The 23,776-nt window shown below is 42.8% G+C and overlaps 1 protein-coding gene and 1 long non-coding RNA gene across 4 annotated transcripts in view; one reads left to right on the top strand and one right to left on the bottom strand.

The window, feature by feature from the left end:
- Positions 1-23,776, top strand: part of slc4a1ap (solute carrier family 4 member 1 adaptor protein) — a 173,747-nt gene that overhangs the window by 28,579 nt on the left and 121,392 nt on the right. For all 3 annotated transcript variants that reach the window (XM_069887742.1, XM_069887743.1, XM_069887744.1), the window contains exons 4-5: positions 7,396-7,456; positions 16,592-16,731. In XM_069887742.1, coding sequence (XP_069743843.1) covers positions 7,396-7,456; positions 16,592-16,731 — 201 coding nt within the window. The remainder of the gene's footprint in view (positions 1-7,395; positions 7,457-16,591; positions 16,732-23,776) is intronic.
- On the bottom strand, positions 9,844-15,460 carry LOC138735556 (uncharacterized). Its single transcript, XR_011339765.1, has 2 exons — positions 15,324-15,460; positions 9,844-10,090 (listed from the first exon to the last, which is right to left on the bottom strand). It is a non-coding gene; the product is annotated as an uncharacterized lncRNA (long non-coding RNA).

Below are 23,776 nucleotides of genomic sequence, written 5' to 3'. Positions count from 1 at the left end.
ACAATTCACTGGGAGTATTTAAACAGGAAATTGATAAGTATCTCATTAGAAAAGATATCAAGAGGAAAAGGCTGGAAATTGGAACTAGGTGTGAGAATAATTCAGCTTAGTGTAGAGTCACGGAACAGACTCGATGGGCCTAGTGGCCTGCTTCTGCTCCTTTAACCCGTGATCACTATTAATCACAGTTACACGCACTGATTGCTGCTACAGATAAACTCACAAATCACTGCAAGTCGCAGGTCCCATGGTTAAACAAACAGATGAAACAAATAGTACCTGCCACCCCTCTCTAACTAGCAGATACAGTATTCCACTTAACAACAGTCTAATTAATCACACTATTAACAAAAAAATGAAACACATCAGTATGCACCACAAAAAACCCCCCAACCCTTTACTGTCACGCACCTTGTAATTGACTCTCCAGGTCAAGAGCCATAGATGACATTGGAATGGAGCTTGGGTTTCTCCTCAGGGGAAAAGAGACCTAGCTGCTCTACGTGTTGGGCTTTATACACCCTGCCGCCGAGTGGAGCCAGCTTAGGTATGCCCAGACTAGGGCACGTGATTAAAGGATCCACCGGTGAGGTGTGTATTCTTTTAAAGGGGCCAGTGGCAAAGTGTGTGGTCACTGTGGGTTGTCTTGACTTTGATTGACAGATGTGGTGGCTTCCAATCAGGTTCCCACAGGAAGGGTCCCATAAAGCTCCATACTACCTGCTAGCATTGGAATCTCTTGGAAAGAGAATACTGTAGAGGTTGCAGTTAAAGGGGAAAGGAAAGATTTGTAAGCATTCATGGCATAAGCACATTACTAGCTTTATTTAGTTTACAGTGGTTCGGTTCGCAACCTTTTCCTTTCAACTCACATGCCACCTTAAGTAATCCCTAATTAACCGCAGAGCATTTGTGGTATAGGATGCCAGAAGTGATCAATAGGTGATCATTGATTAATAATGGATTATTTAAGGTGGTATGTGAGTTGGGGGTGGGGGAAGGAAGGTTGAGCACCACTGGTATATAGGAACTATTCTAATGTAGAAATTGCAAGTATCGTGCAAAAGGAAGATCCAGTGAAAAACAAGAATATTTAATCAGCGGAATACTGTAACTGTGGGCTCTTTGCTGTTTAGGTAAGATATAAGGAAAGAAAAACGAGGATAAATGTTGGAGACATTTTGTCAGGTTCTTCAATCTGAATTATTTACTCTGTTTCTCTTTCCACTTATATAGCCTGATCTTCTGAGTGTACCATTTTTCTGTTTTTATGTCCTTTTCCTTTTTAATCATAGTTGGTTAATGAGTGACTTTTGATCAGGAATCAGGAAGACTTCTTCCCACTCCTCTTTAAAACGATGCTGTGCTTCCTTCTACACATCTCCCGGGAGGGTTAGAACCTCTAACATGAAGTTTCAGTCCAAAGAGTTATTGAGTTTTGGCATGGAAAAACGGACCCTTTGGCCCAACTTGTCCATGTCAGCCATGTTGTCTATGCAAACTCATCCCATTTGCTAGCTTTCAGCCCCTATCCTTCTCAACCTTTTTTTAAAATTTATTTTAAATGCCACAATTATAGTTGCCTCTACCATGACCTCTAGCAGGTCATTCCATATACAGTAAAACCCCCCACCCGCCGTGCTGGTTGATGGGAGTGACGTCAGCACACAATCTCAGTGAGGGGGCAGTCTCTGCGCCATTGTGTGTAGGCTGCGTGCTGTGACAATTCGGCCCCTTGTGTACGGGACGAGACCAGACTGCTACACCCCCCTTCACCCCCCCCCCCCAGAATCGCAAACATTTCTCACCATTTTTGTTTTAAAGTTTGTAAAAGGGCAGCCATGTTGCCACAACCAAGGTGCGGGGAAAGGTTCCGTGCCGTCTAAGTGGGCCAGTTTCAAATGGTCCATAGTGAACATGTCCTGTCTGCCCCCAATGTCCAGATTACCCATCCCTTTTAAGCACTTTAAAAGGTCCGTCAGAAGGGCATGGTAAAGGGGTTCCTGGCTGGCCCCTCCTGACGAATGCAAAATCCCCAGTTTTCAATCTGAGGCATGGCAGGGTGGAGTGCTGTGTGTGGTAGTAGGAACTGGGTTGGCTGTGTTCTCCCTTAAATGCTGCAGGACGTTCTTGGCATTGGATTGAGGTTCAGTGGAGCTGAAATGGAGGTCACCTGGAATGGCGAGCGGCGTCCCATAGACTATCTTGGCTGATGAGTTGGGAGGACTTCTTTGGGTGCCGTGTGGATACCGAGCAGGACCCATGGGAGTTTGTCCATCCAGTTTGGGTCCTGGAGTCATTTAACTGCTGGTAAGCTCCACATGGGCACCACCCTCCAGAGTTCTTTGGGACCATATGTAGGGGGGAGGCCCAAGGCCTGTTGGAGCGGTGTATGATACCCAACTCCTCCATGGTGGCAAACTCAGTTTTGGCCAGGAGGAGCTTGTCCTGGGGAAGTCGTCTTGCCCTTGCATAAACTGATGGTCTCAATGAAGTGCTGCACCCCATGTGCTGGTTCCACGTCGTGGAAAATCGGGGCTAGGAGCATGGGAAATTGTCCAGTAGGGAAGTTGGAGGCGTGGACTCCCATTGGCTAGAAATTTAATTGGTGTACGGTGAGTGGAAAACCTGGAAGATTGCTGCATTCACTGGGCAGCACCTGCTTAAATTCACTGGCAGTTTGTTGGTCACAGAAAATCTGCCGCTAGATGGGCCTGATTGTGCACTCCCATTGGAAAACTGCGTCCTTGTTGTGGGTAGTCACAAGTCGAGTTCAGTAGCTGGGGATCGTAGAACCATTGGCTGCCTGTAAGGGGAAACCTTGGGGATTGTTTCTCCTCTCAAAGAAGATGGGTGGTGTTAGGCTGATCTTGACACCAGTGTCTACAAGGAAATGTCGCCCACTCTTCATGTCTCCTAGGTAAAGGAGACCCTTACTGGTGCCAACCACCTAGGCCACTATTGACAGATGGCTTGCTCGTTTCCCAGCGTCTGACCAGGCTTGGATCCAGGGAAATTACAGGGAGGGATGCAACATCAGGCATTTTGACCCCACAAACAGTGGTAGTAGCAATAGCCTTGTTGAGTCTGTTGCCGCTCTGCGTCTGCACGGTGTCGGGGAGGAGTCTGAGTAATCCCTGCTGGTGTGGTAGCACCCAGCACACAAATAGGCTGGACATGGATTGAGTCCGGCTGAGGGGTTCGGAAGAGTCAGACTGCTTCCTTGGCCACGAGGTGCGGATGAGCAAAGTCCATGTTACAGATGGTTGAGACAATGTGGACTGGCAACTTCGACAAGAATAGGGCTTCAAACAGGAAACACTTGGTGTGTTCCTTTGCTAAAGCCACTAGCTCATGCATAAGGTCAGAGGGGTTGCGGACCCCTAGGCCCTGTGAGTTAAATACTCAAATGGCTCATTTGTGCCAGCTGAGTTTGAAAGAGTCAAGTAAGAACTGATGAAAGAGGGTATACTTGTGTTCCATGGGCAGGTGGTTCAGAAAAGGGCTGACTCTTGCTGCTGTGACTGGATCCAGGGTGCTGACAACGTGCCAGAATTTGTTGTCTTCATCCATTATGTCTCTTAACACAAACTGTGCCTCACCTAATTGCAGCAAACTGCGAAGCTGGTTGACCCAAAATGGCAGAAAGTGGATACCCACGGCATTCACTGTAGCCGGGGCGGGAACAGAAATGGCTACGACTGCGGCAGGTTCATTGCCAGCGGCTTCAGGAGCTGCAGTAAAGCCAATAGGGTCCATGCTGCTGCGTGCTCGGTAGGTCTCAAATCGTTGAAACCTATGTGGGGTCACCACTGTGACGCCTACTGTACGGTGGCGCCGCGAAGGGAAAGGAACACGTCTGCACTGAGCTGAGTGAACCAATAACTTTATTCAAACAGACCGTGCTACTAAAGCAATATTGCAAAACCCCCACCCGCCGTGCTGGCTGACAGGAGTGACATCAGCGCACAGTCTCAGGAGTGGTGCTCGCTCCCTGCAGTCTGCTCTTTAACCCTCGTGCTTCTCAGTGAGGAGGCAGTCTCAGCGCCATTGTGTGCAGGCTGCGTGCTGTGGTGATTCGGCCCCTTGTGTACGGGGCTGAACCAGACCGCTACATTTTCTCATTTAAATGTGAATACAAATGCGTCAGAAGTCATTACAGAGGAATTTTATCCAATGTGGAACCCATTAATCCCAAGTATCTCCAGGCATCTGACTGACAGCTGGAGAGGGAAACGTAAGGAAAGAAACTAAATTGCCCAATGGTCTGGGTTAAGTGTAAAATATTTATTTGCAATTCAATTTAAAACTGTCCTGCAGGCAATTCTGTGCTTATCAGATTTTTAAAAAATTACTGCCATGCTGAGAGAGGATACCATTGATCCATGTGGAAGCGATTCAGTGGAGAAAAACAGCTTCTCCTCCCTTTGATATTTAAGCAAAGTTTTCAAAAACTGCAACAGTAGGTGGAAAGTCCATATATAGGTGCTGGTTGGTATTATAAAAATACACAACCTGACCAAACAGCAACTAACCCAGTCCTCAAAGTGAATCCTAATCCAATAAATCACTAGCTTGTTTTCCTGGAGGGAGCTTACCCAGCAATACTTGCTACCGTAAAGCCTGCAACAAGTGTCAAGAATGTCAAAGGGACTTGTTTTTTTTTCCACAAGTTCCACTGGAAACTGAGCTGGGGTTGAGGCTTGTGGAATGAACATCATCCATGATTTTTGATCCTACTGAACACCAGACCAGTCTTGATGAAGTCAAGTATATTGTCATCTGACTGTACAAGTACAACCCTATGAAACGGTGTTCTTCAGTCCTCGATGGAAAACACAGACGTATAGCCAAACATAATTCACATACAGACAAACAATACATGTGCAGAACAAGTATTTAATTAATATAAATAAATTTTGTTTTGTACATATGAGAGTCTCGATGGTAAGTGCGACCAGTTCCTTTGATCGTTCAGCATGCTCACTGCTTGAGGGAAGAAGCTGTTCCTCGGCCTGGTGGTGCTGGCTCTGATCCTCCTGGATCTCTTTCCAGACGGGAGCAGCTGAAAGATGCTGTGTGCAGGGTGAAAGGGGTTCTCGATGATTTTGCATACCCTCTTCAGGCAACGATCCTGGTAGATCACGTGGATGGGGGGGCAGGGAGACTCTAGCGATCCTCTCTGCCACTCTTGTGAATTGACCTCCGATCCACTTTCTACAGCATCCAAACCGCACTGTGATGGAGCTGGCCAGAACATTCCCAATAGAGCTCCTATAGAAGGTTGACGTAAAGATATTGTTTCCCATTCCCTTGCCTTATCATTCAAGAGGTGTGGCTCCAGGGGATTACTTTCAGTAGGTTGGGAATGCTATGGCAATGTGGAAATACAATACCTGTCTTTCCTGATGCTTTGTGGCACGCAGGAGCAGATTGAACTGCTTTTGATTGGACTCATTTGCAGCATGCATTTTCTTCCTCTTTCATGTGATGAGGTTTATGAAAGTTCCAGTGATGTCGTTGTTTTTGCTCATCCTTCTCCTTTGGGTCTATTTCCAATCCTAAATGAGGCAGCTGTTGGTTGGAACTGCCCAGGTATATAATCCAGTGGTGTTCCAGCAGAGGGTAGTTCCCCAATGGAGCATTAAACAGAAGTCTGTTTACCTATTGATATTTTAAACAGTCATCAGTGGCGTTATGACAATGCGTAAACATGAGCAAGGAGATTCCCTTGGTGCCCTATTATTTCCTATTTTAGCGACGAAATGACATCTTGCATTCATAATGTTCTTTCACTCTGGAAAGCATTCCATGCCAGAATGAAAACCAGAATGATCAAGTTTAGCAGAACTTGATTGAAAAGATGAGTTTTAAAAGGTGGAGAGGAAAATAAGAAAAAAATGGCAAAGATAAGATAGAGGTAGGTAAGTTGTTCCCATTGGTGGGGGAGACTAGAACTCGGGGGCATAGCCTCAATATCCAGGGTAGTGGATTTCGGATGGAGATGAGGAACTACGAGAGAGTGGTGAATCACTGGAATTTGTTGCCCATTCAGTGGAGGCTACCTCAGTGAATATATTTAAGACAAGGTTGGATAGATTTTTAACAAAGTTGAAGTATTGAGAGATTGGAGGAAAAGGTAGCTAAGTGGAGCTGAGCCTATCATCGGATCAGCCATAATCTCGTTGAATGGCGGAGGAGGCACGGCAGGCTGGATGGCCGACTCCTGCTCCTATTTCTTATAGTCTTGTGTAATGTTGAAAAGTGGAAACTGGCATCAGTGGATAAATCAGTGCTAGGATTCATCACCCCCCCCCCCCCCCCTTACCCTGCCCTGAAAATCAAAATGATTGATCTATTGATTGGATCTCGGCATCTCCCTCCCATCTATTTATGACCTTTACTGGGAGCCTGTTTACAGAGAGTCTGAAACATTATTGAGGATTCCTGCTATCCATCCTCCAATCTTTTTAAAACTATTTCCATCAGAAAGAGGTAATGGAACATGAGGACTGTAACTGCCAGAATGGGTAACAGCATTTTCCCTCTGATTGTGTGACCTCACCATTGAGGTCTTGCTGAGGTATATTTTATTAACTTTGAATTGTATCTTATTACCGTTGAATTATATTTCATTAACTTATTTGTGCATGATGTATTTATTGTGAATGCACTGTGCTCTGGAAGAATGTTGTCTCATTTGGTTGTGTATATGTACAGGTGACAAAAAAACTGGAAATGTAACTTGGAGACATGGTCTATTTTTGTTCCTATAGTTCCTGAAGGGGCAGATTCAGAAATCAAAAATTTGTACTAGCTTTCTCAGCTGCTGCCAATTTTGTCCATATCTCATCATTATCTTTGCCTGTCCCTTCAATTGGTTTAACTTTTTACATTTGTGTTCTGACGGCACTTTAATGGAATTGATGGGGACACCTGTACTTCAGATTAACTGAGCACTGTCTTGGTGTCACGTGCTCAGTTCTACTGCTTGCAGAATGGCCGCCAGGTTTTGCACATTCTGTCTCTGAAGGGACTCTTATTTTCTTCTCTGTTATTGAGAGGGCTAGGCAATGTTAATGGTAATTATTTGCTTGCCTTTACAGCAGGCAGAAAGCTGAAGTATATTGTGTGTATTACATTTTTCATATTCTTTCTTTGGCTTGGCTTCGCGGACGAAGATTTATGGAGGGGGTAAATGTCCATGTCAGCTGCAGGCTCGTTTGACAATAGAAGGAACCTTTAAAGTAATTTCTAGGAATAAAGCTGAAGTGTTATACCACTGTATTCCTTACAGTTTATGTTATGTAAATTATGTAGCTCCACTGTTGAACTACTATTGCAAAATCAACATTTCACAACTTCTGTTATTGAGTCCATTTCGGTTTCTTTCAGGTGAGGAGCTGGAATACGAGTATGATGAACAAGGCTCGGGTACTTGGGTCTGCAGAGTCAGGTATTGAGGTGTTCTTTTGTGGCCCTGGGCATTAAATAATATATGGTAACTCATACACTCATCTTCCCTGGCTAATGTCTGTTATTATTTGACATTTCTCATTCTTGTCCACATTTGGCACGGATAGCGTAGTGCTTAGCGCGGCGCTGTTACAGCATCAGTGATTGGGACCAAGGTTCAAATTCTGTACTGTCTATAGGGAGTTTGTATGTTCTCCCCCTCTCTGCTTGGGTATGGGGTGGCACAGGCTCAGTCAAAAAGGCCTGTTCTGAGCTGCATGTCTAAATTATATTAGATAAACAAGCAGTCGAGCTCCTGATACCGGAAACTCTCATCCCAGAACTCCTGACGCCCCAACTGTGGATTCTCACCTCATCCACCTGCCCACTGGAGTTTCCGATGCCCGGACCGTGAACCCTCACCCCAACCGCCTGCCCATCTGAGCTCCTGACGCCCTGATCACGGACTTGCCATCTGAGCTCCCAACACCTTGAATGATGCGGTCAAAAGTGTGACCCATGTAAAAGTCAACCCCCCACGCAAATTTGACCCAACAAACTCCACGATTACGTGAACGCTTCCACCAGCGTTGTCTCCGCTCCATCCTCAACATCCATTGGAGCGCTTTCATCCCTAACGTCGAAGTACTCGAGATGGCAGAGGTCGACAGCATCGAGTCCACGCTGCTGAAGATCCAGCTGCGCTGGGTGGGTCACGTCTCCAGAATGGAGGACCATCGCCTTCCCAAGATCGTGTTATATGGCGAGCTCTCCACTGGCCACCGTGACAGAGGTGCACCAAAGAAAAGGTACAAGGACTGCCTAAAGAAATCTCTTGGTGCCTGCCCCATTGACCACCGCCAGTGGGCTGATCTCGCCTCAAACCGTGCATCTTGGCGCCTCACAGTTTGGCGGGCAGCAACCTCCTTTGAAGAAGACCGCAGAGCCCACCTCACTGACAAAAGGCAAAGGAGGAAAAACCCAACACCCAACCCCAACCCACCAATTTTCCCCTGCAGCCGCTGCAACCGTATCTGCGTGTCCCGCATCGGACTGGTCAGCCACAAACGAGCCTGCAGCTGACGTGGACTTTTACCCCCTCCATAAATCTTCGTCCGCGAAGCCAAGCCAAAGAAATTAGACTGGCAGATAAACTTGTTACTCTTCTGTGTTAAATTTCTTCACAGAAAAAGTAACAGGGATATACAAAACAAGGAGAGTTTTATAGAGGATATGAAAAGAGATACCTGATGACATTTGTACCCAAATCTTTTAAGATTGAAGAGCAATGAGCAGAAATGAGCTTAAAACATCAACGGAATTAATGGCTTTATTCGCAGAGAAATAGAAATTATCAAAGAACAAGAACATTTTTTTAAAAGTTAGGCTTCAACTGCTGAATTACCTGCAGTTCAACTTGTTATGAAGAAATGCAAGTCCTTGGACAGTGGCTAAATTAGAGTTGTATGGCATCGAATCAAGCTCATTGGCCCATCAAGTCGACGCTGACCATCAAGCATTCTTTTCCGCTCGTCCCTTTTTTTTTTATTGTCTGCTCGATTATGTAACTCGCCTAATCACTAGGGACAATTTACAGAGGCCAATTAAGTGACTGATCCACACATTCTAAGAAATGGTTGGAAATTCGAGCACCTGAAAGAAACCCATGGAAAGATGTGCATCCTCCACATGAAGCAGCAGAGGTCAGGACTGAACAGCGATTGCTGGAGCTGTGAGAGAGCTAGCTGTGCCAATGTTTTAAGGGATAGTTTAATGCCGAGCCTGGAGAAGATGACTATATACTCTCCACAAAAAAAGCAGAGAAACCTAGAAACAAATCATGAAAGAAATAGATAAAATGGAAGCAGGGAGGTTGTTTTCGCCAGGACCAGAGACTACAACGAGGGGAAATAGCCTCAAGATTCGGGAGGGTAGATGATGAGTAACCACTCCTCTTGGAGAGTGGTGAATTCTCTGCCCAAATGAAGCAGTGGAGGTTAACCTCATTATAGTTAAGGCACAAATAGATTTTTTTTAATAGTAGTGGAATTAAGGGTTATAGGGAACAGGTGGGTAAGTGAAGCTGAGTCCACAGCCAGATCAGCCAACTGCCTTAAATGTATCAGAGGAGTGGGGGAATCACCACTGACCATACACTCAACTGGACCACTGATTTACAGTAAAACCCCCAGTATTCGGCACATATGGGGATTGGTAGGTGCCAGATAAAAGTATAACCAACTCTTAGACTGTTTGACCAACTGTTTTCCAGAATTGTGATTTTTTTTTCTTATAAAGCCTAATATACCTGCATTAGGAATAAACAGTTTAAAAGACAAAAATACTATATTGTGTTTACACTGAACAAACTTCGCTTGCATGAATGCATAAACTTTAAAGCACTTTACTTTATTTTCAGTCACATTCTTTGAAAACATTTAACCATCGTTGCATCTGCAGGTTTTTCCCCCTCAATGGAGCCATTCGAAAGATGAACAATAACGTCGTAATTAACACCCCCTCCCCCAAGTTTACAGATAAAGCCTCTGATCGAGGCGACTCTTACTAAGCAGGGATAAGGAGACACTTTCAGCGTGTGAGCCCAACAGCGAGCGGCATCAACCATTTCTTCATCCTGCGTGTTACAAGATCAAACCAACAACCACAAAGAAGGCATATCACACAGGGATAAAGATCAACAATTATTTTATTAACAAAAAGTCACCTTCAAACTTTAATTCAAAATCCCCCCCCCTTTTACAACAATACCCACTGGTTACTATGCAAATCTCTATAACTGTAAAACTAATAAATTCCCCAGCCTAAATATAATATATGTAATTAAAGTCTAAGTTATATTTCCAACCAACCCACAGAAAAACTTAGACATAAAACAAACACAAAACACACAAGACTCACAAAACTTTGATCTCAACCGAAGCAAAGATCATAAACAAAATTCAGTTTGTTTGGTAAACTGAAGCCAAAAGATCTTTGAGAGAGAGAGAGAGAGAGGGAGCACAAAATTCGAAGCTGTCTTGTGTTGCTTGCAGAGAGAGGAACAATGGCTTGATCCACATCCTTCTAGCTGCCTTCGGAATGTTCATCCCTTTCTGAAATTCCAACATTCTAAACTTTCTCCAGACCATGACTCATGTTCTGGGCCTTCTTCCACTCCACAGCACCCCCCAAAGGTGGTTTATCATCCAATTCCAGAAATTTTTAGATCATTTTCTGCACATGCTCAGTCTGTCTCCCACTCTCTCAGCAGTCCACTTTCACCTTGGCTCTCAAAGGCAAGCTGTCACTTTTTAACATAAAACCACACAACACATAGGTCAGTACACAACACAGAACTCTATTACACCTCCCCTGCTAAAAAAAATTGCTTCACAAGAAGAAATTTTTAAAAATTAATGAAAGTATTACATAAATAAAATAAAATAAACACTCCATTTTTTACAGTAAGTATGTGATTATATTCATATCTACCCAGATTAACATCTTGACAAACAATCTGCTATTATGTTGTCTATCCCCTTTATGTGGGTAATAATTAAATCATACTCTTGTAATAGTAAGCTCCAGTTCAATAACCGTCTGTTCTTATTTTCCATTTTAGACAGAAAAACTAATGGATTATGATCAGTATATATTATTAATGGTTTCTGAGCAGTACAAATATACACATCAAAATGTTGCAATGCTAAAACAAGCACTAATAACACCTTTTCAATGATCGAGTAATTTCGTTGATGGTCGTTAAACTTTTTCGAGAAGTACGAAATAGAATGTTCTACTCCATCGCCATCCTTCTTCTGTAACAGTACAGCACAAACTGCTTCATCACTGGCATCCACGGCTAAAGAGAATAGCTTTTCAAAGATAGCGGACACAAGTACAGGCTGATGGCATAAAATGGCCTTTAACTTCAGAAATGCTTCCTGGCATGCATCTGACCAGATAAATTATTCTTTCTTTCCAAGTAGTTTTGTTAATGGGAGTGCAATTTCTGCAAAGTTTTTACAAAATCTACGATAGTAGCCAATCATACCTAGAAATCTCTGAAGAGCTTTCTTACTACTGGGGATAGGGAACACAGTGATAGCCAATACTTTCGCTCCAACCAGTGCCACCTGTCCCTGTCCTACCACATAACCCAGAAAAATTACAGTAGCATGTCCAAACTCATTCTTGTGCAAATTCACTGTGAGGTGTGCTTCCACCAGTCTCTGAAATAACTGCTCTAATTCAAGCATGTGTTCTTCCCATGTATTCGTACTAATTACTAAATCATTGATATAGGCTCCTGTGTGCTCTAAACCTTGAATTACTGCATTAATCATTCTCTGAAATGTGCCAGGTGCATTTTTCATCCCGAAAGGAATTAACATTATACTCATACAATCCCGAAGGTGTAACAAATGCAGAAATCTTGCCTCTCTCTGTCAAAGGAACACACCAGTATCCTGAAAAGATCAATCTTTGTAAGAAATTTAGCCTTCCCCACCTTACCTATACAATCATCTATTCTGGGGATAGGGAACACATCAGTCTTTGTCACCATGTTTACCTTTCAATAATCTGTACAAAACCTAATTGAGCTATCTGGCTAAGGCACCAGAACACAGGGTGAACAATTTGAACTTGATTTTTGGATGATGTCATTTTTGAACATATAATCCACCTCTTGATCCAATAATATGCCCTTTTCCTGATTAACTTGGAAAGGATGCTGCTTAATAGGCTTAGCATCACCAACCTCCACATCACGACAAGCCACAGTAGTTCTTCTTGGAACATGTGGGAATATATCCATAAATTTCATATGTAATGTCTTCATTTCTTCCCTTTCTGATTTAGTCAGATGCATTAACTTGGTTTCTAAGTTTTGCAAAACTATGGAATTTTCCAGCCTGGGGCTGATCACTTTCTGAGCTCCATGACATTCTATGAAACTTATCTCCTCCTTACTTTCCTCTATAACTAGCACCTTGGGTGGAATCCTAGTCTCCCCCTCATTCATTTTCTCAAAGTAAGGTTTAAGCATGTCTTTCTTCAACGATGAGGTGTCTCAATGACATAGGTGACCTGGTTAATTTTTGATTTCACCTTATATGGTCCTGAAAACTGAGCTCTCAAAGGGTTTGACTGCATTGGAAACAAAACCAATACTTTGTCGCCAGGTTTAATGTCCCTAATTTTTGCTTTTTGATCAAACTGAATTTTCATTTTTCCCTGAGCAGTTTTTAAAATTTTTCCTTCCCATCTCGCAAGCCTGATGTAATCTGTTTTTAAATTTGAAAACATAATCCAACAGATTTGATGTATATCATTATGTATCCACTGTTCCTTCAACAATAGTAATGGACCCCTGACTTCATGACCAAACACCAACTCAAATGGACTAAAGCCAAGAGACTCCTGAGTTGCCTCTCTAACAGCAAACAAGAACAAATGGATTCCTTCATCCCAATCCTTATTATTTTCCACGCAATAAGCCCTCATCATATTTTTCACAGTTAAATGGAACCTTTCCAAGGCCCCTTGACTTTCAGGATGATAGGCAGATGACACAATTTGATGGCTCCCAATTCATACACCACCTGTTGAAATATTCCAGACATGAAATGACTCCCTTGGTCCAAATGAATTCCCCTTGGTAGGCTAAACAGGGTGAAAAATTTTAGCATAGCCTTCACAATTGTCTTTGCTTTAATGTTTCTCAGAGGAATAGCCTCTGGAAACCTTGAAGACGTGCACATGAGTGTTAACAAATATTCATTTCCTGCTTGGTTTTTGGTAATGGGCCAACACAATCCACTATCACTTTTGAGAAGGGCTCCCTGAAAGCAGGGATGGGTTGTAAAGGTGCCACTGGTGGTCCTTGATTAGGCTTGCCCACCAGTTGACAAGTGTGACTGGTTTTACAAAAGTTCACAACATCCTTTCTTAATTTCGACCAATAAAACTTTCCTTATCTTTTCTACCATCTTCTTCACACCAAGATGACCTCCTAAAGGTGTACTATGAGCCAACTTTAAAATTTCATTCCTGTAAGTTTTGGGAATTACAACTTGCCTTACTACCGCCCAGTTTTCTCTGGTAGGTATCATGTGGACTCCAATTTCTCATCAATATTCTACCTTGAACAAAGGAACCTACTGGCACAGTTTCAATTTCCTGGTTGGACAGAATCTTCTCTCTTATCTCAGCAAGATCGGGATCATGCTTTTGTCTAGCTATTAATTCTCCTCTTGACAACAGCAAACCTGGATCCTTAGGTTTGTCCTCAGTGCTTGCCTCCACTACAGGATCATCACAGACTTTCTCTACCTCTACCTTTTTTCTAGACATGGCTCTAGTAATGGCACACGCAGGTTAGATTTCCAAATCCTTTTCGAACTCATAAACCAATGGCTTACTTGTGAGTTTCACCGCAGGTATGACTTTACCCTCTGCTAAATCATTCCCTATCAAAAGAGAAACTCCATCCACCAGCAGACTTGATCTTATCCTATCCCCTTTCCTTCTTCTTTGGCTTGGCTTCGCGGACGAAGATTTATGGAGGGGGTAAATGTCCACGTCAGCTGCAGGCTCGTTTGTGGCTGACAAGTCCAATGCGGGACAGGCAGACACGGTTGCAGCGGTTACAGGGGAAAATTGGTTGGTTGGGGTTGGGTGTTGGGTTTCTCCTCCTTTGCCTTTTGTTAGTGAGGTGGGCTCTGCGGTCTTCTTCAAAGGAGGTTGCTGCCCGCCAAACTGTGAGGCGCCAAGATGCACGGTTTGAGGCAATATCAGCCCACTGGCGGTGGTCAATGGGGCAGGCACCAAGAGATTTCTTTAGGCAGTCCTTGTACCTTTTCTTTGGTGCACCTCTGTCACGGTGGCCAGTGGAGAGCTCGCCATATAACACGATCTTGGGAAGGCGATGGTCCTCAATTCTGGAGACGTGACCCACCCAGCGCAGCTGGATCTTCAGCAGCATGGACTCGATGCTGTCGACCTCTGCCATCTCGAGTACTTCGACGTTAGGGATGAAAGCGCTCCAATGGATGTTGAGGATGGAGCGGAGACAACGCTGGTGGAAGCGTTCTAGGAGCCGTAGGTGATGCCGGTAGAGGACCCATGATTCGGAGCCAAACAGGAGTGTGGGTATGACAACGGCTCTGTATACGCTTATCTTTGTGAGGCTTTTCAGTTGGTTGTTTTTCCAGACTCTTTTGTGTAGTCTTCCAAAGGCGCTATTTGCCTTGGCGAGTCTGTAGATCCCCTTTCCTACATAGTGCTTAACAATCTTTCAGGCAATTTCCTTTTTTTTCATCCCAGTTCTTACTGTAAGAAGTTTCTAACCATCAGTTCTGACTTTTTAGCCATTTTTAAATTAACCACTGAAGGGTTTGCTATGAACTGGTCAATATTCATAGTAGCTGGTTTTTCTGCTGGTCATTTATACACTCACCGTTTATTTTTAATTTCAAGCTGGAGGTTGAGTTAAACTCAGACGACTGATAACTAAGCACAAGTCAATCGCCCCTAACGCTTCCAAATTGGTTTGATCCCGGACGATTCCCCCAAATTATGTTACAGATCAAACCAGCAACCACAAAGAAGGCAAATCACACAGGGGTAAAGATGAACAATGACTTTATTAACAAAAATTCACCTTCACTTTAATTCAAAATCCTCCCGCCCCCCCTCCTTTTATAACAATGCCCACTGGTTACTATGCAAATCTCTATAACAGTGTAAAACTAATAAATTCCCCAGCCTAAATATAACATATGTAATTAAAGTCTAAGTTATATTTCCAACCAACCCACAGAAAAACTTAGATATAAAACAAACACAAAAAACACAAGACTCACAAAACTTCGATCTCAACCGAAGCAAAGATCATCAACAAAATTCAGTTTGTTTGGTAAACTGAAGCCAAAGGATTTTTGAGAGAGAGAGAGAGAGAGAGAGAGAGAGAGAGAGCACAAAATTCGAAGTTGTCTTCCTGTGTTGCTTGCAGAGAGAGTAACCACTGGCTTGGTCTGGATCCTTCTGGCTACCTTCGGAATGTTCATCCCTGTTTGAAATCCCAACATTCTAAACTGTCTTCCAGGCCATGACTCATGCTCTGGGCCTTCTTCCACTCCACAGCACCCCCAGTGGTGGTTTGTCGTCCAAGTCCAGAAATTTCTAGATCATTTTCTGCACATGCTCAGTCCGTTTCCCACTCTCTCAGCAGTCCACCTTCACCTTGGCTCTCAAAGGCAAACTGTCACTTTTTAACATGAAAATCACACAACACGTACACAAAAGTACAGAACATAGAACTCTGTAACATGGGCAACACCATTGCTGTTTCACACAACTTTATTCAAACAGTTGCTACGAGCAAAACAGGACCACTGGCTGAATATTTGCTCCCATCGTTACTAAAGGTTTATGTGTTATTCAGAAAACATTTTACTTTTACAATTTAAAAAAAAACATTTTTTTTTAACCTTTTATTTTATTCCTATTTATTTATTTCCCTTTGCCTGTTGTTTGAGGCTGCTGTTTGCTTGAATTCCAGATACTTGGGGTTTTACTGTAAATAGTGGATATTAATGCAATTTGAAACTTGGGTATTGGTTAGTTACTGACCTAGCAGCCAGGAACTGGGCTGGTCTGACAGCAACTCTCAAATTCCTGACTTCTGCCACCATGAAGAAATAAATACAAAGGTAGGGATGAGCAATATGTTGGAGTTGTCAGAAATACTGGCACAAATAAATCAACTACAGGATACAGATTTAAGGGTGTTTGCAAAAGAACACAATTTTTTAAACACTGGATTGTCTGAATGGGTGATGGAGAAGAAGGTTTTATGTTAACTTTCAAGGAAAAGAATAAAATGTGGGACCATGTGGAAAGTGCAAAGTGAGATTAATTGGGTGTTTTTTTAAATTCATCCAATGAGGCAGCTCCCAATGATCTCGCACCAATTTATTCTGGGTTGAAATCTGGATGAGATGGGCAGACTTGAATATATTTATCTATTTTCTTTTAACCATGAATACATTTTCTAGTCACTCCTTTTTTGCTTGTGTTGATCTGTGTGAAGTGTGTCGTATAGTGTTAAATAGCTCTTTATCTCCTTTAGGCTACCAGTGACTGATGCGCTTGGAAAAGAACTTGTTGCAGAAGTGATACACTCAGGCAAAAAAAAAGAAGCCATGGTTCAGTGTTCCCTTGAAGCCTGCAAAATATTGGATGCCAGAGGTGTTCTGCGCATGGAGGCAGGTTGGTTTCCCCACTCCCCACTGCAATAGCTTGGTTTAAAAATATTGCCATAAAGATTGTGCAAACAATCCAGTCTTCCAATTCATTTGGCACACTTGGAAGTGGCATTCTGGAGGAGATGGGCATGATGTCCTCCCATTCTCTTCCAAATCAAGGAGAAAATCTTAAGAAAAGGGGTTCACTTTGTAACCAGGAATTCAAATTCAATTCAGGAATGATTCTGAAGGTGCATCAAAAATTAAATCAGTTTGCCTTCTTAACTGTTTGATTTATCTCCAAAGTAGGCAACATTTCAGATTCAATTAGGACTGAATGAATTGCCAAAGGGGCACTCATAAAATGAATTGAAGCAGAATTGAGATGGATTGTGCATACATTATTAGGGGAGGCATTGTTGCCCAACATAGCTGAAGGATTTTATCTGAACAATCTCTGTCCTTGCATTGACTGGGTAATCGAGTTGAACACTAATGCTCAGAAATGTAGAACTTTTTGTAGTGTGTGTGAAGGCAATTAGTGCCAACTCTTTGCTTGAACAATTTGAAACTATAGTCTCAGCACACATTCTCTTGTCCTCTGCTTCGTATTTATCTATTTTTCTCTGAATGATTTCTGCTTCAATTGATCATTTTGGCAAAGCCTTCCATGCTCCAACAACACTCTGCATTAAAAGTAATTCCGCCTTCTTCACTCACATGCAGTAATCATTTAAAATTGATGATTACTTATTCACAACCCCAACCAGAAGAAACAGTCTCTTTTTCATTAAAAACGATCAAGCGTTCATAATTTTGAAACTTTTCAAATAAATTTCTTCTCAAATTTCTCCTTTCCAGTGGGAAAGATTCTTGGGTATCTCTAGCAACACTCTCCTCATAACTCAGATTGATATTTCTTGCCTAGTCAAGTTTATTATCATCTGGTTGCACAAGTACAACCCAATGAAACAGCATTCTCCAATCCTCAGTGTAAAACACGCAGACACACAACCAGACATAACACACGTATCCTTCTTTTCTTTGGCTTGGCTTCGCGGACGAAGATTTATGGAGGGGTATGTCCACGTCTGCTGCAGGCTCGTTGGTGACTGACAAGTCCGATGCGTGACAGGCAGACACGGTTGCAGCGGTTTCAAGGGAAAATTGGTGGGTTGGGGTTGGGTGTTGGGTTTTTCCTCCTTTGCCTTTTGTCAGTGAGGTGGGCTCTGCGGTCTTCTTCAAAGGAGGTTGCAGCCCACCGAACTGTGAGGCGCCAAGATGCACGGTTTGAGGCGTTATCAGCCCACTGGCGGTGGTCAATGTGGCAGGCACCAACAGATTTCTTTAGGCAGTCCTTGTACCTTTTCTTTGGTGCACCTCTGTCACGGTGGCCAGTGGAGAGCTCGCCATATAACACGATCTTGGGAAGGCGATGGTCCTCCATTCTGGAGACGTGACCCACCCAGCGCAGTTGGGTCTTCAGCAGTGTGGATTCGATGCTTGCGGATTCTGCCAGCTCGAGTACTTCGATGTTGGTGTTGAAGTCATTCCAATGAATGTTGAGGATGGAACGGAGACAGCGCTGATGGAAGCGTTCTAGGAGCCGTAGGTGATGCCGGTAGAGGACCCATGATTCGGAGCCGAACAGGAGTGTGGGTATGACAACGGCTCTGTACACGCTGATCTTTGTGTTTTTCTTCAGGTGATTTTTTTTCCAGACTCTTTTGTGTAGTCTTCCAAAGGCGCTATTTGTCTTGGCGAGTCTGTTGTCTATCTCTTTGTCGATCCTTGCATCAGATGAAATGGTTGACTGTTTTGAGGTCTGTGTGCCCGATGGAGATGTGGGGGGGCTGGTAGTCATGGTGGGGAGCTGGCTGATGGAGGACCTCAGTTTTCTTCACACGTATAGACAAACAATAAATATGCAGGGCCAATATTTCAACTATAAAAATAAATAAATGTTGTTTCATATATATGAGAGTCTTGGATGGTTAGTGTGAGCAGTTCCTGGTAGAATCCACTCTTTAATGTGCTCTCTAAAACAAAACTGCACACTTAGTTTCAAACAGAATTTCCACAGATCTATTATCATTCTTGATCACTTTAACTACAAAGTCCGATATTTTACTGGCTGTTTTTTTTGCATTTATCAAACCTTATTTGCACTTTCAATTATTTGTACATTTGAATTTTCCATTCCTGCACTCTACCAGTGTCTTTCTCGGAGAACCTGTGAAGTATTTCTCCCTTCTTTTTGGCCCTTCTAAACACTGTATGGCTACCACACACAAAGTAAAAAAACATGTTATCGTGTCTTTACTTAACGCCACTTGGCCAGTCTGAGGTTTGGGGTGGAAACCATCCCACTGCTACACTCCTCCTTCCCATTCCAGGATCAATCTGCCATTCCTGCCCCTCCTCCAGTCCCCGAGTGAAACCAAATGCAAACAAAGGAAACAACACCTCATAATTCCACCTGGATAGTGTGCAACCCAATGGCATGAAGATTGAATTCTCCAATTTCAGATAACCCACTTCCACCTCTTTCTTTCCTTCTTCTCGTGCATACACACCCTTCCTCCTAACCACCCGTCATCCTCCTGTTGCCCAGTTTCTTTTCCCTCTCCCACCTACTCCTTGTTCCCATTACCCACACACTCACTTCACCAGGTCCCCTATCCTTTCCTTATTTGGTCTCACTCTTCATCTTTTCTTTTTAGATTCCATAATCCGCAGCTCTGTTGTTTCCACTTATCGTCTCCCACCCTTTGTTTCTATCACCATTCTTCATTCACCTAACTTTATCCACAAGGGTGGCACGGTTAGTCTAGCGGTTAGTGCAACACATTTGCAGTGCTAGCAACACGGGTTTGAATCCGGTGCTGTCTGTAAGGAGTTAACATACAGTGTTTGTAGGTCATTTGGGTGTAATTGGGTGTCAGTGGCCCGTAGGCCGGAAGAGCCTGTTACTGTGCTGTTGGTTTTTTAATCAAGCTCTCCTCACCTCGATCCACATAATTTGCCAGCTATTGCACCAGTTTTCTCCCCACCCCCTCATCTCTTTATGCTAGTTGTCTCTCCCTTCACTCCTTCAGTTCAAATGAAGGGTCTCAACCGAAAACATTTACCACAGATGCTGCCTGACCCATTGAATTTGTTTTTCTTTACTCATGACCATCCCTCCATATATTAATGTTTTTCTCCTTAATCTATCATGGTGGATCTATCTGCCTTCAGCTTGATTGCTAGCATGGGTCTGTAAATTACCATGTGAAATATTCTTGAATCAATATTCTGCTATTTCCTATTGAAGCCAGAGAGCTACCAGTGTGTGCAAGTTTGCTTTGTTTTGCATGATGCTGGTTGGTGCTATCATTCATTCATTTTGAATTTTTAAAAAATTAAAAGTTTAGAGAAGTAAAATCCTGATCAAGCAGTGAATACTTTTATATGGTAGTCTCAGAAACCCAAATGTTGAGAACAACATGTCATACTTTGTTTCTTAAACAAACCTGTTAGCTTAGAGATTCAAGTGAGTGAATTGAAATGGACTATTAATCATATATTATGTTTAAGCGTTTTTCATCAAAGCCTCAGTACTTCATAGAAAATAGGTGCAGGAGTAGGTTATTTGGCCCTTGAAGCCCACACCGCCATTCATTCTGATCATAGATGATCATCTACTCGGTACTGAGTACCTGCCCTCTCCCCATATCCCCAGATCCCCTTAGCCACAAGGGCCAAATTTAACTCCCTCTTAAATATAGATAAGGAACTGGCTTCAACTACTTCCTGTGGCAAAGAATTCCACAGACTCACCACCCTCTGAGAGAAAAAAAAATTCTCATCTCAATCCTAAAAGACTTCCCCCTCATCCTTAAACTGTGACCCCTGGTTCTGATTTTCCCCAACATCGGGAACAACCTTCCTGCATCTAGCCTATCCAATCCCTTAAGAATTTTAAATGTTTCTATAAGATCCCCCCTCAACTCTAAGACTGTTCCCTCTTGTCCTGGAATCACCCAACAGGGGAAACATTTATATCTACTTTGTCCAATCCATTCATTATTCAAAATGTTTCTATGAGATCCCCTCTCATTCTTCTATATTCTAATGAATAAGAATCCAAGAATTGCTAGGCGTTCCTCATATGTTAGCCTTCTCATTCCTGGAATCATCCTGGTAAACCTCCTCTGTACCCTCTCCAACCTTGCTATATCCTTTCTAAGATGAGGAGCCCAAAACTGCACATAGTACTCCAAATGAGGTCTCACCAGTGCCACACAGAGTCTTATCAACACCTCTTTATTCTTATGCACAATCCCCTTTGACCTCATAGCATTCAATTTACTGCCGATCCAACCTAGTGGTTAACTTTCAGGTTATCCTGCACGAGGACCCCCAAGTCCCTTTGTACTTCTGAGGTTTGAATTTTCTCCCCATCCAAATAATAATCCAACCGTTTATTTCCTCTACCAAAATGTACAACGATACATTTCTCAACATTATATCTCATCTGTCCATTCTCCTAAGCTGCCCAAGTGTCTCAGCAAGCTTTTGATTTCTTCTGCACTTCGTACTCTACCATCTATCTTGGTGTCATCTGCAAACTTTGCCACGAAACCATTTAATCCTCAATCTAAATCATCAATATACATTGTAAAAAGAAGCCGCGCCAACACCAGCTCTTGTGGAACACCACTAGTAACAGGCAACCAACTGGAATAGGATCCCTTTATTCCCACCCTTTGCTTCCTGCCTATCAGCCAATGCTCTGCCCAATCTATTATTTTTCCGGTAACTCCATGTGCTCTCATCTTATTAAGCAGCCTCTTATGCAGCACCCTATCGAAGGCCTTTTGAAAATCCAAATGCACAACATCCACAGCCTCTCCCTTGTCCATCCTACTTGAAATTTCGTCAAAAAATTCCTATAGGTTGGTCAGGCAGGATCTTCCCTTCATGAATCCATGCTGGCTTGGACCTATCATGCAATGCACCTTGAAGTATTCCATAACCTCGTCCTTGAGGATTGATTCCAATATCTTTCCAACTACCAAAGTCAGACTAATAGCCCAATAATTTCCTTTTTTCTGCCTCCCTCCTTTCTTAAACAGCGGAAATACATTTGCGACCTTCCAATCCTCGGGAACCATGCCCGAGTCTATAGATTTTTGAAAAATCAATTCCAACGCCTCTACAAAAATCCAAGGCCACCTCCTTCAGAACCTGTGGGTGCACCTCATCCGGTCCCAGAGACATATCTACTTTAGACCGTTCAGCTTATTAAACACTATTTCTCTTGTAATCTTGATTGTAGTTAATTCTATTCTTGGAGATCTTTAAATATCAGGTATATTGCTAATGTTCTCCACAGTGAAGATTGACACAAAAATCCATTTTGTTCCTCTGCCATCTCTTTGTTGCCCATTATAATTCCTCCTGCTTCATTTTCAATTGGCCCTATGTCTACACTTGTCTTTCTTATACTTTTCATATATTTAAAGAAAGTATCCTTTTGTATGTTATTTGCCAATTTCCTTTCATAATTCATCTTTTTTTTCCTAATGACTTTCTCTGTAAGTTTTTAAAATTTCCCATTTCTCTGCTTTTTCAGTATTTTTTGCTACCCTGTCTGCCCTCCATTTTGCTTTTTTAGCTTTAACCTCTCTTGTTAGTCACATCTGCGTCATTTTACCATTCATAATTTTCCTTTTCCTTGAAATATATCTAGCCTGTACTTTCTTTATTTCTTGTAGAATATCAACCCATTCTGTTCTGCTGTCCCTCCATCTGGCATTCTTTTCCAGTCAACTCAGGCCAGTTCCTCTCTCATCCCACTGTAATTCCCTTTGTTCCACTGAAATATTGACACACCTGATATCATTTTTTCCCTTTCCGATGGGAAGCTGAACTCTATCATGTTGTGACCACTACTTCCTAAGGGCACCACAACCTTTAAATCCCTAATCATCTCAGGTTCATTACACATCACCCAATCCAAAACCACCAATCCTCTGGTGATCGACTAGCTGTTCCAAAGAGCCATCCTTTAGGCATTGTATAAACTCTTTCTCCTGAGATCCTGTACCTTTCTGACGTTCCCAATCCCCTTTCATAATTATCTTGACATTCTCCTTCTGACATGCTTTTTCTATTTCCAGCTGTATCTCGCAGTCCACTTCCCCACTGGTGTTTGGGGGGCTGTATATTACAGCCAGTTAGATCTTTTAATGCTTGCCATTTCTTATTTCAACCCATGAACATTCCACAATTTCTGTCCCTATGTCCCTTCTTTCAAATGATTTAATAGCATTGTTTACCATCAGGGCCAGGCCACCCCCTCTACCTACCTGCCTATCTTTCCCCTGTACATTCAGTTCCCAATCACATCCTTCATTCAGCCATGTTTCGTGGATGACCACAATGTCCTACCTTTCCATTTGCATCTGCACAACTAAGTCATCTCCCTTATTCCTAATACTCCTTTCATTTAAGAACAATTCCTTTAGACCGGTATCTGATTTCTCTGTAGTTCCATTGTTCACCAAATTATCTAATCTTTTGCTTTGTCTTTTTTGCTGCACATCAATTTGGACTTGTTTCCGATTTTATCTTTGTCTCCCATTACATCCTGGTTCCTTTCTACCCTAATCTGAGCACTAAGATTCAGATTCCCACCCCCGCCAAACTAGTTTCAACTCTCCCCAACAGCTCTAGCAAACCTGCCCTGCCAGGGTATTAGTCCCCCTCCAGTTCAGGTGCAGCCCATCTTGTTTGTAGAGGTCTGACCTTCCCAGAATAGATTCCAATGATCCACCAATCTAAACTCCTGCCTCCTGCACCAACTCTTGACCCACACATTCATCTGCCACATCCTCCTATTTCTACCCTCTCCAGCACAAGGCACTGGCAGCATTGCTGAGATCACCACTCTTGAGGTCTTATTTCTTAACTTCCTACCTAACTGATTGCAGTAAGATCTGGATAAAAGTCAGAGCTACGTTGTGATATGGCAAGTAAAATTTCCATCTAACATGTGACTTCCCCTATGACAAAGTTTAATG

The sequence above is a fragment of the Narcine bancroftii genome, chromosome 6 (genome assembly GCF_036971445.1).
Source record: "Narcine bancroftii isolate sNarBan1 chromosome 6, sNarBan1.hap1, whole genome shotgun sequence".
NCBI classification, from domain to species: Eukaryota; Metazoa; Chordata; class Chondrichthyes; order Torpediniformes; family Narcinidae; genus Narcine; species Narcine bancroftii.
This window is presented reverse-complemented; position numbering and strand designations above follow the sequence as displayed.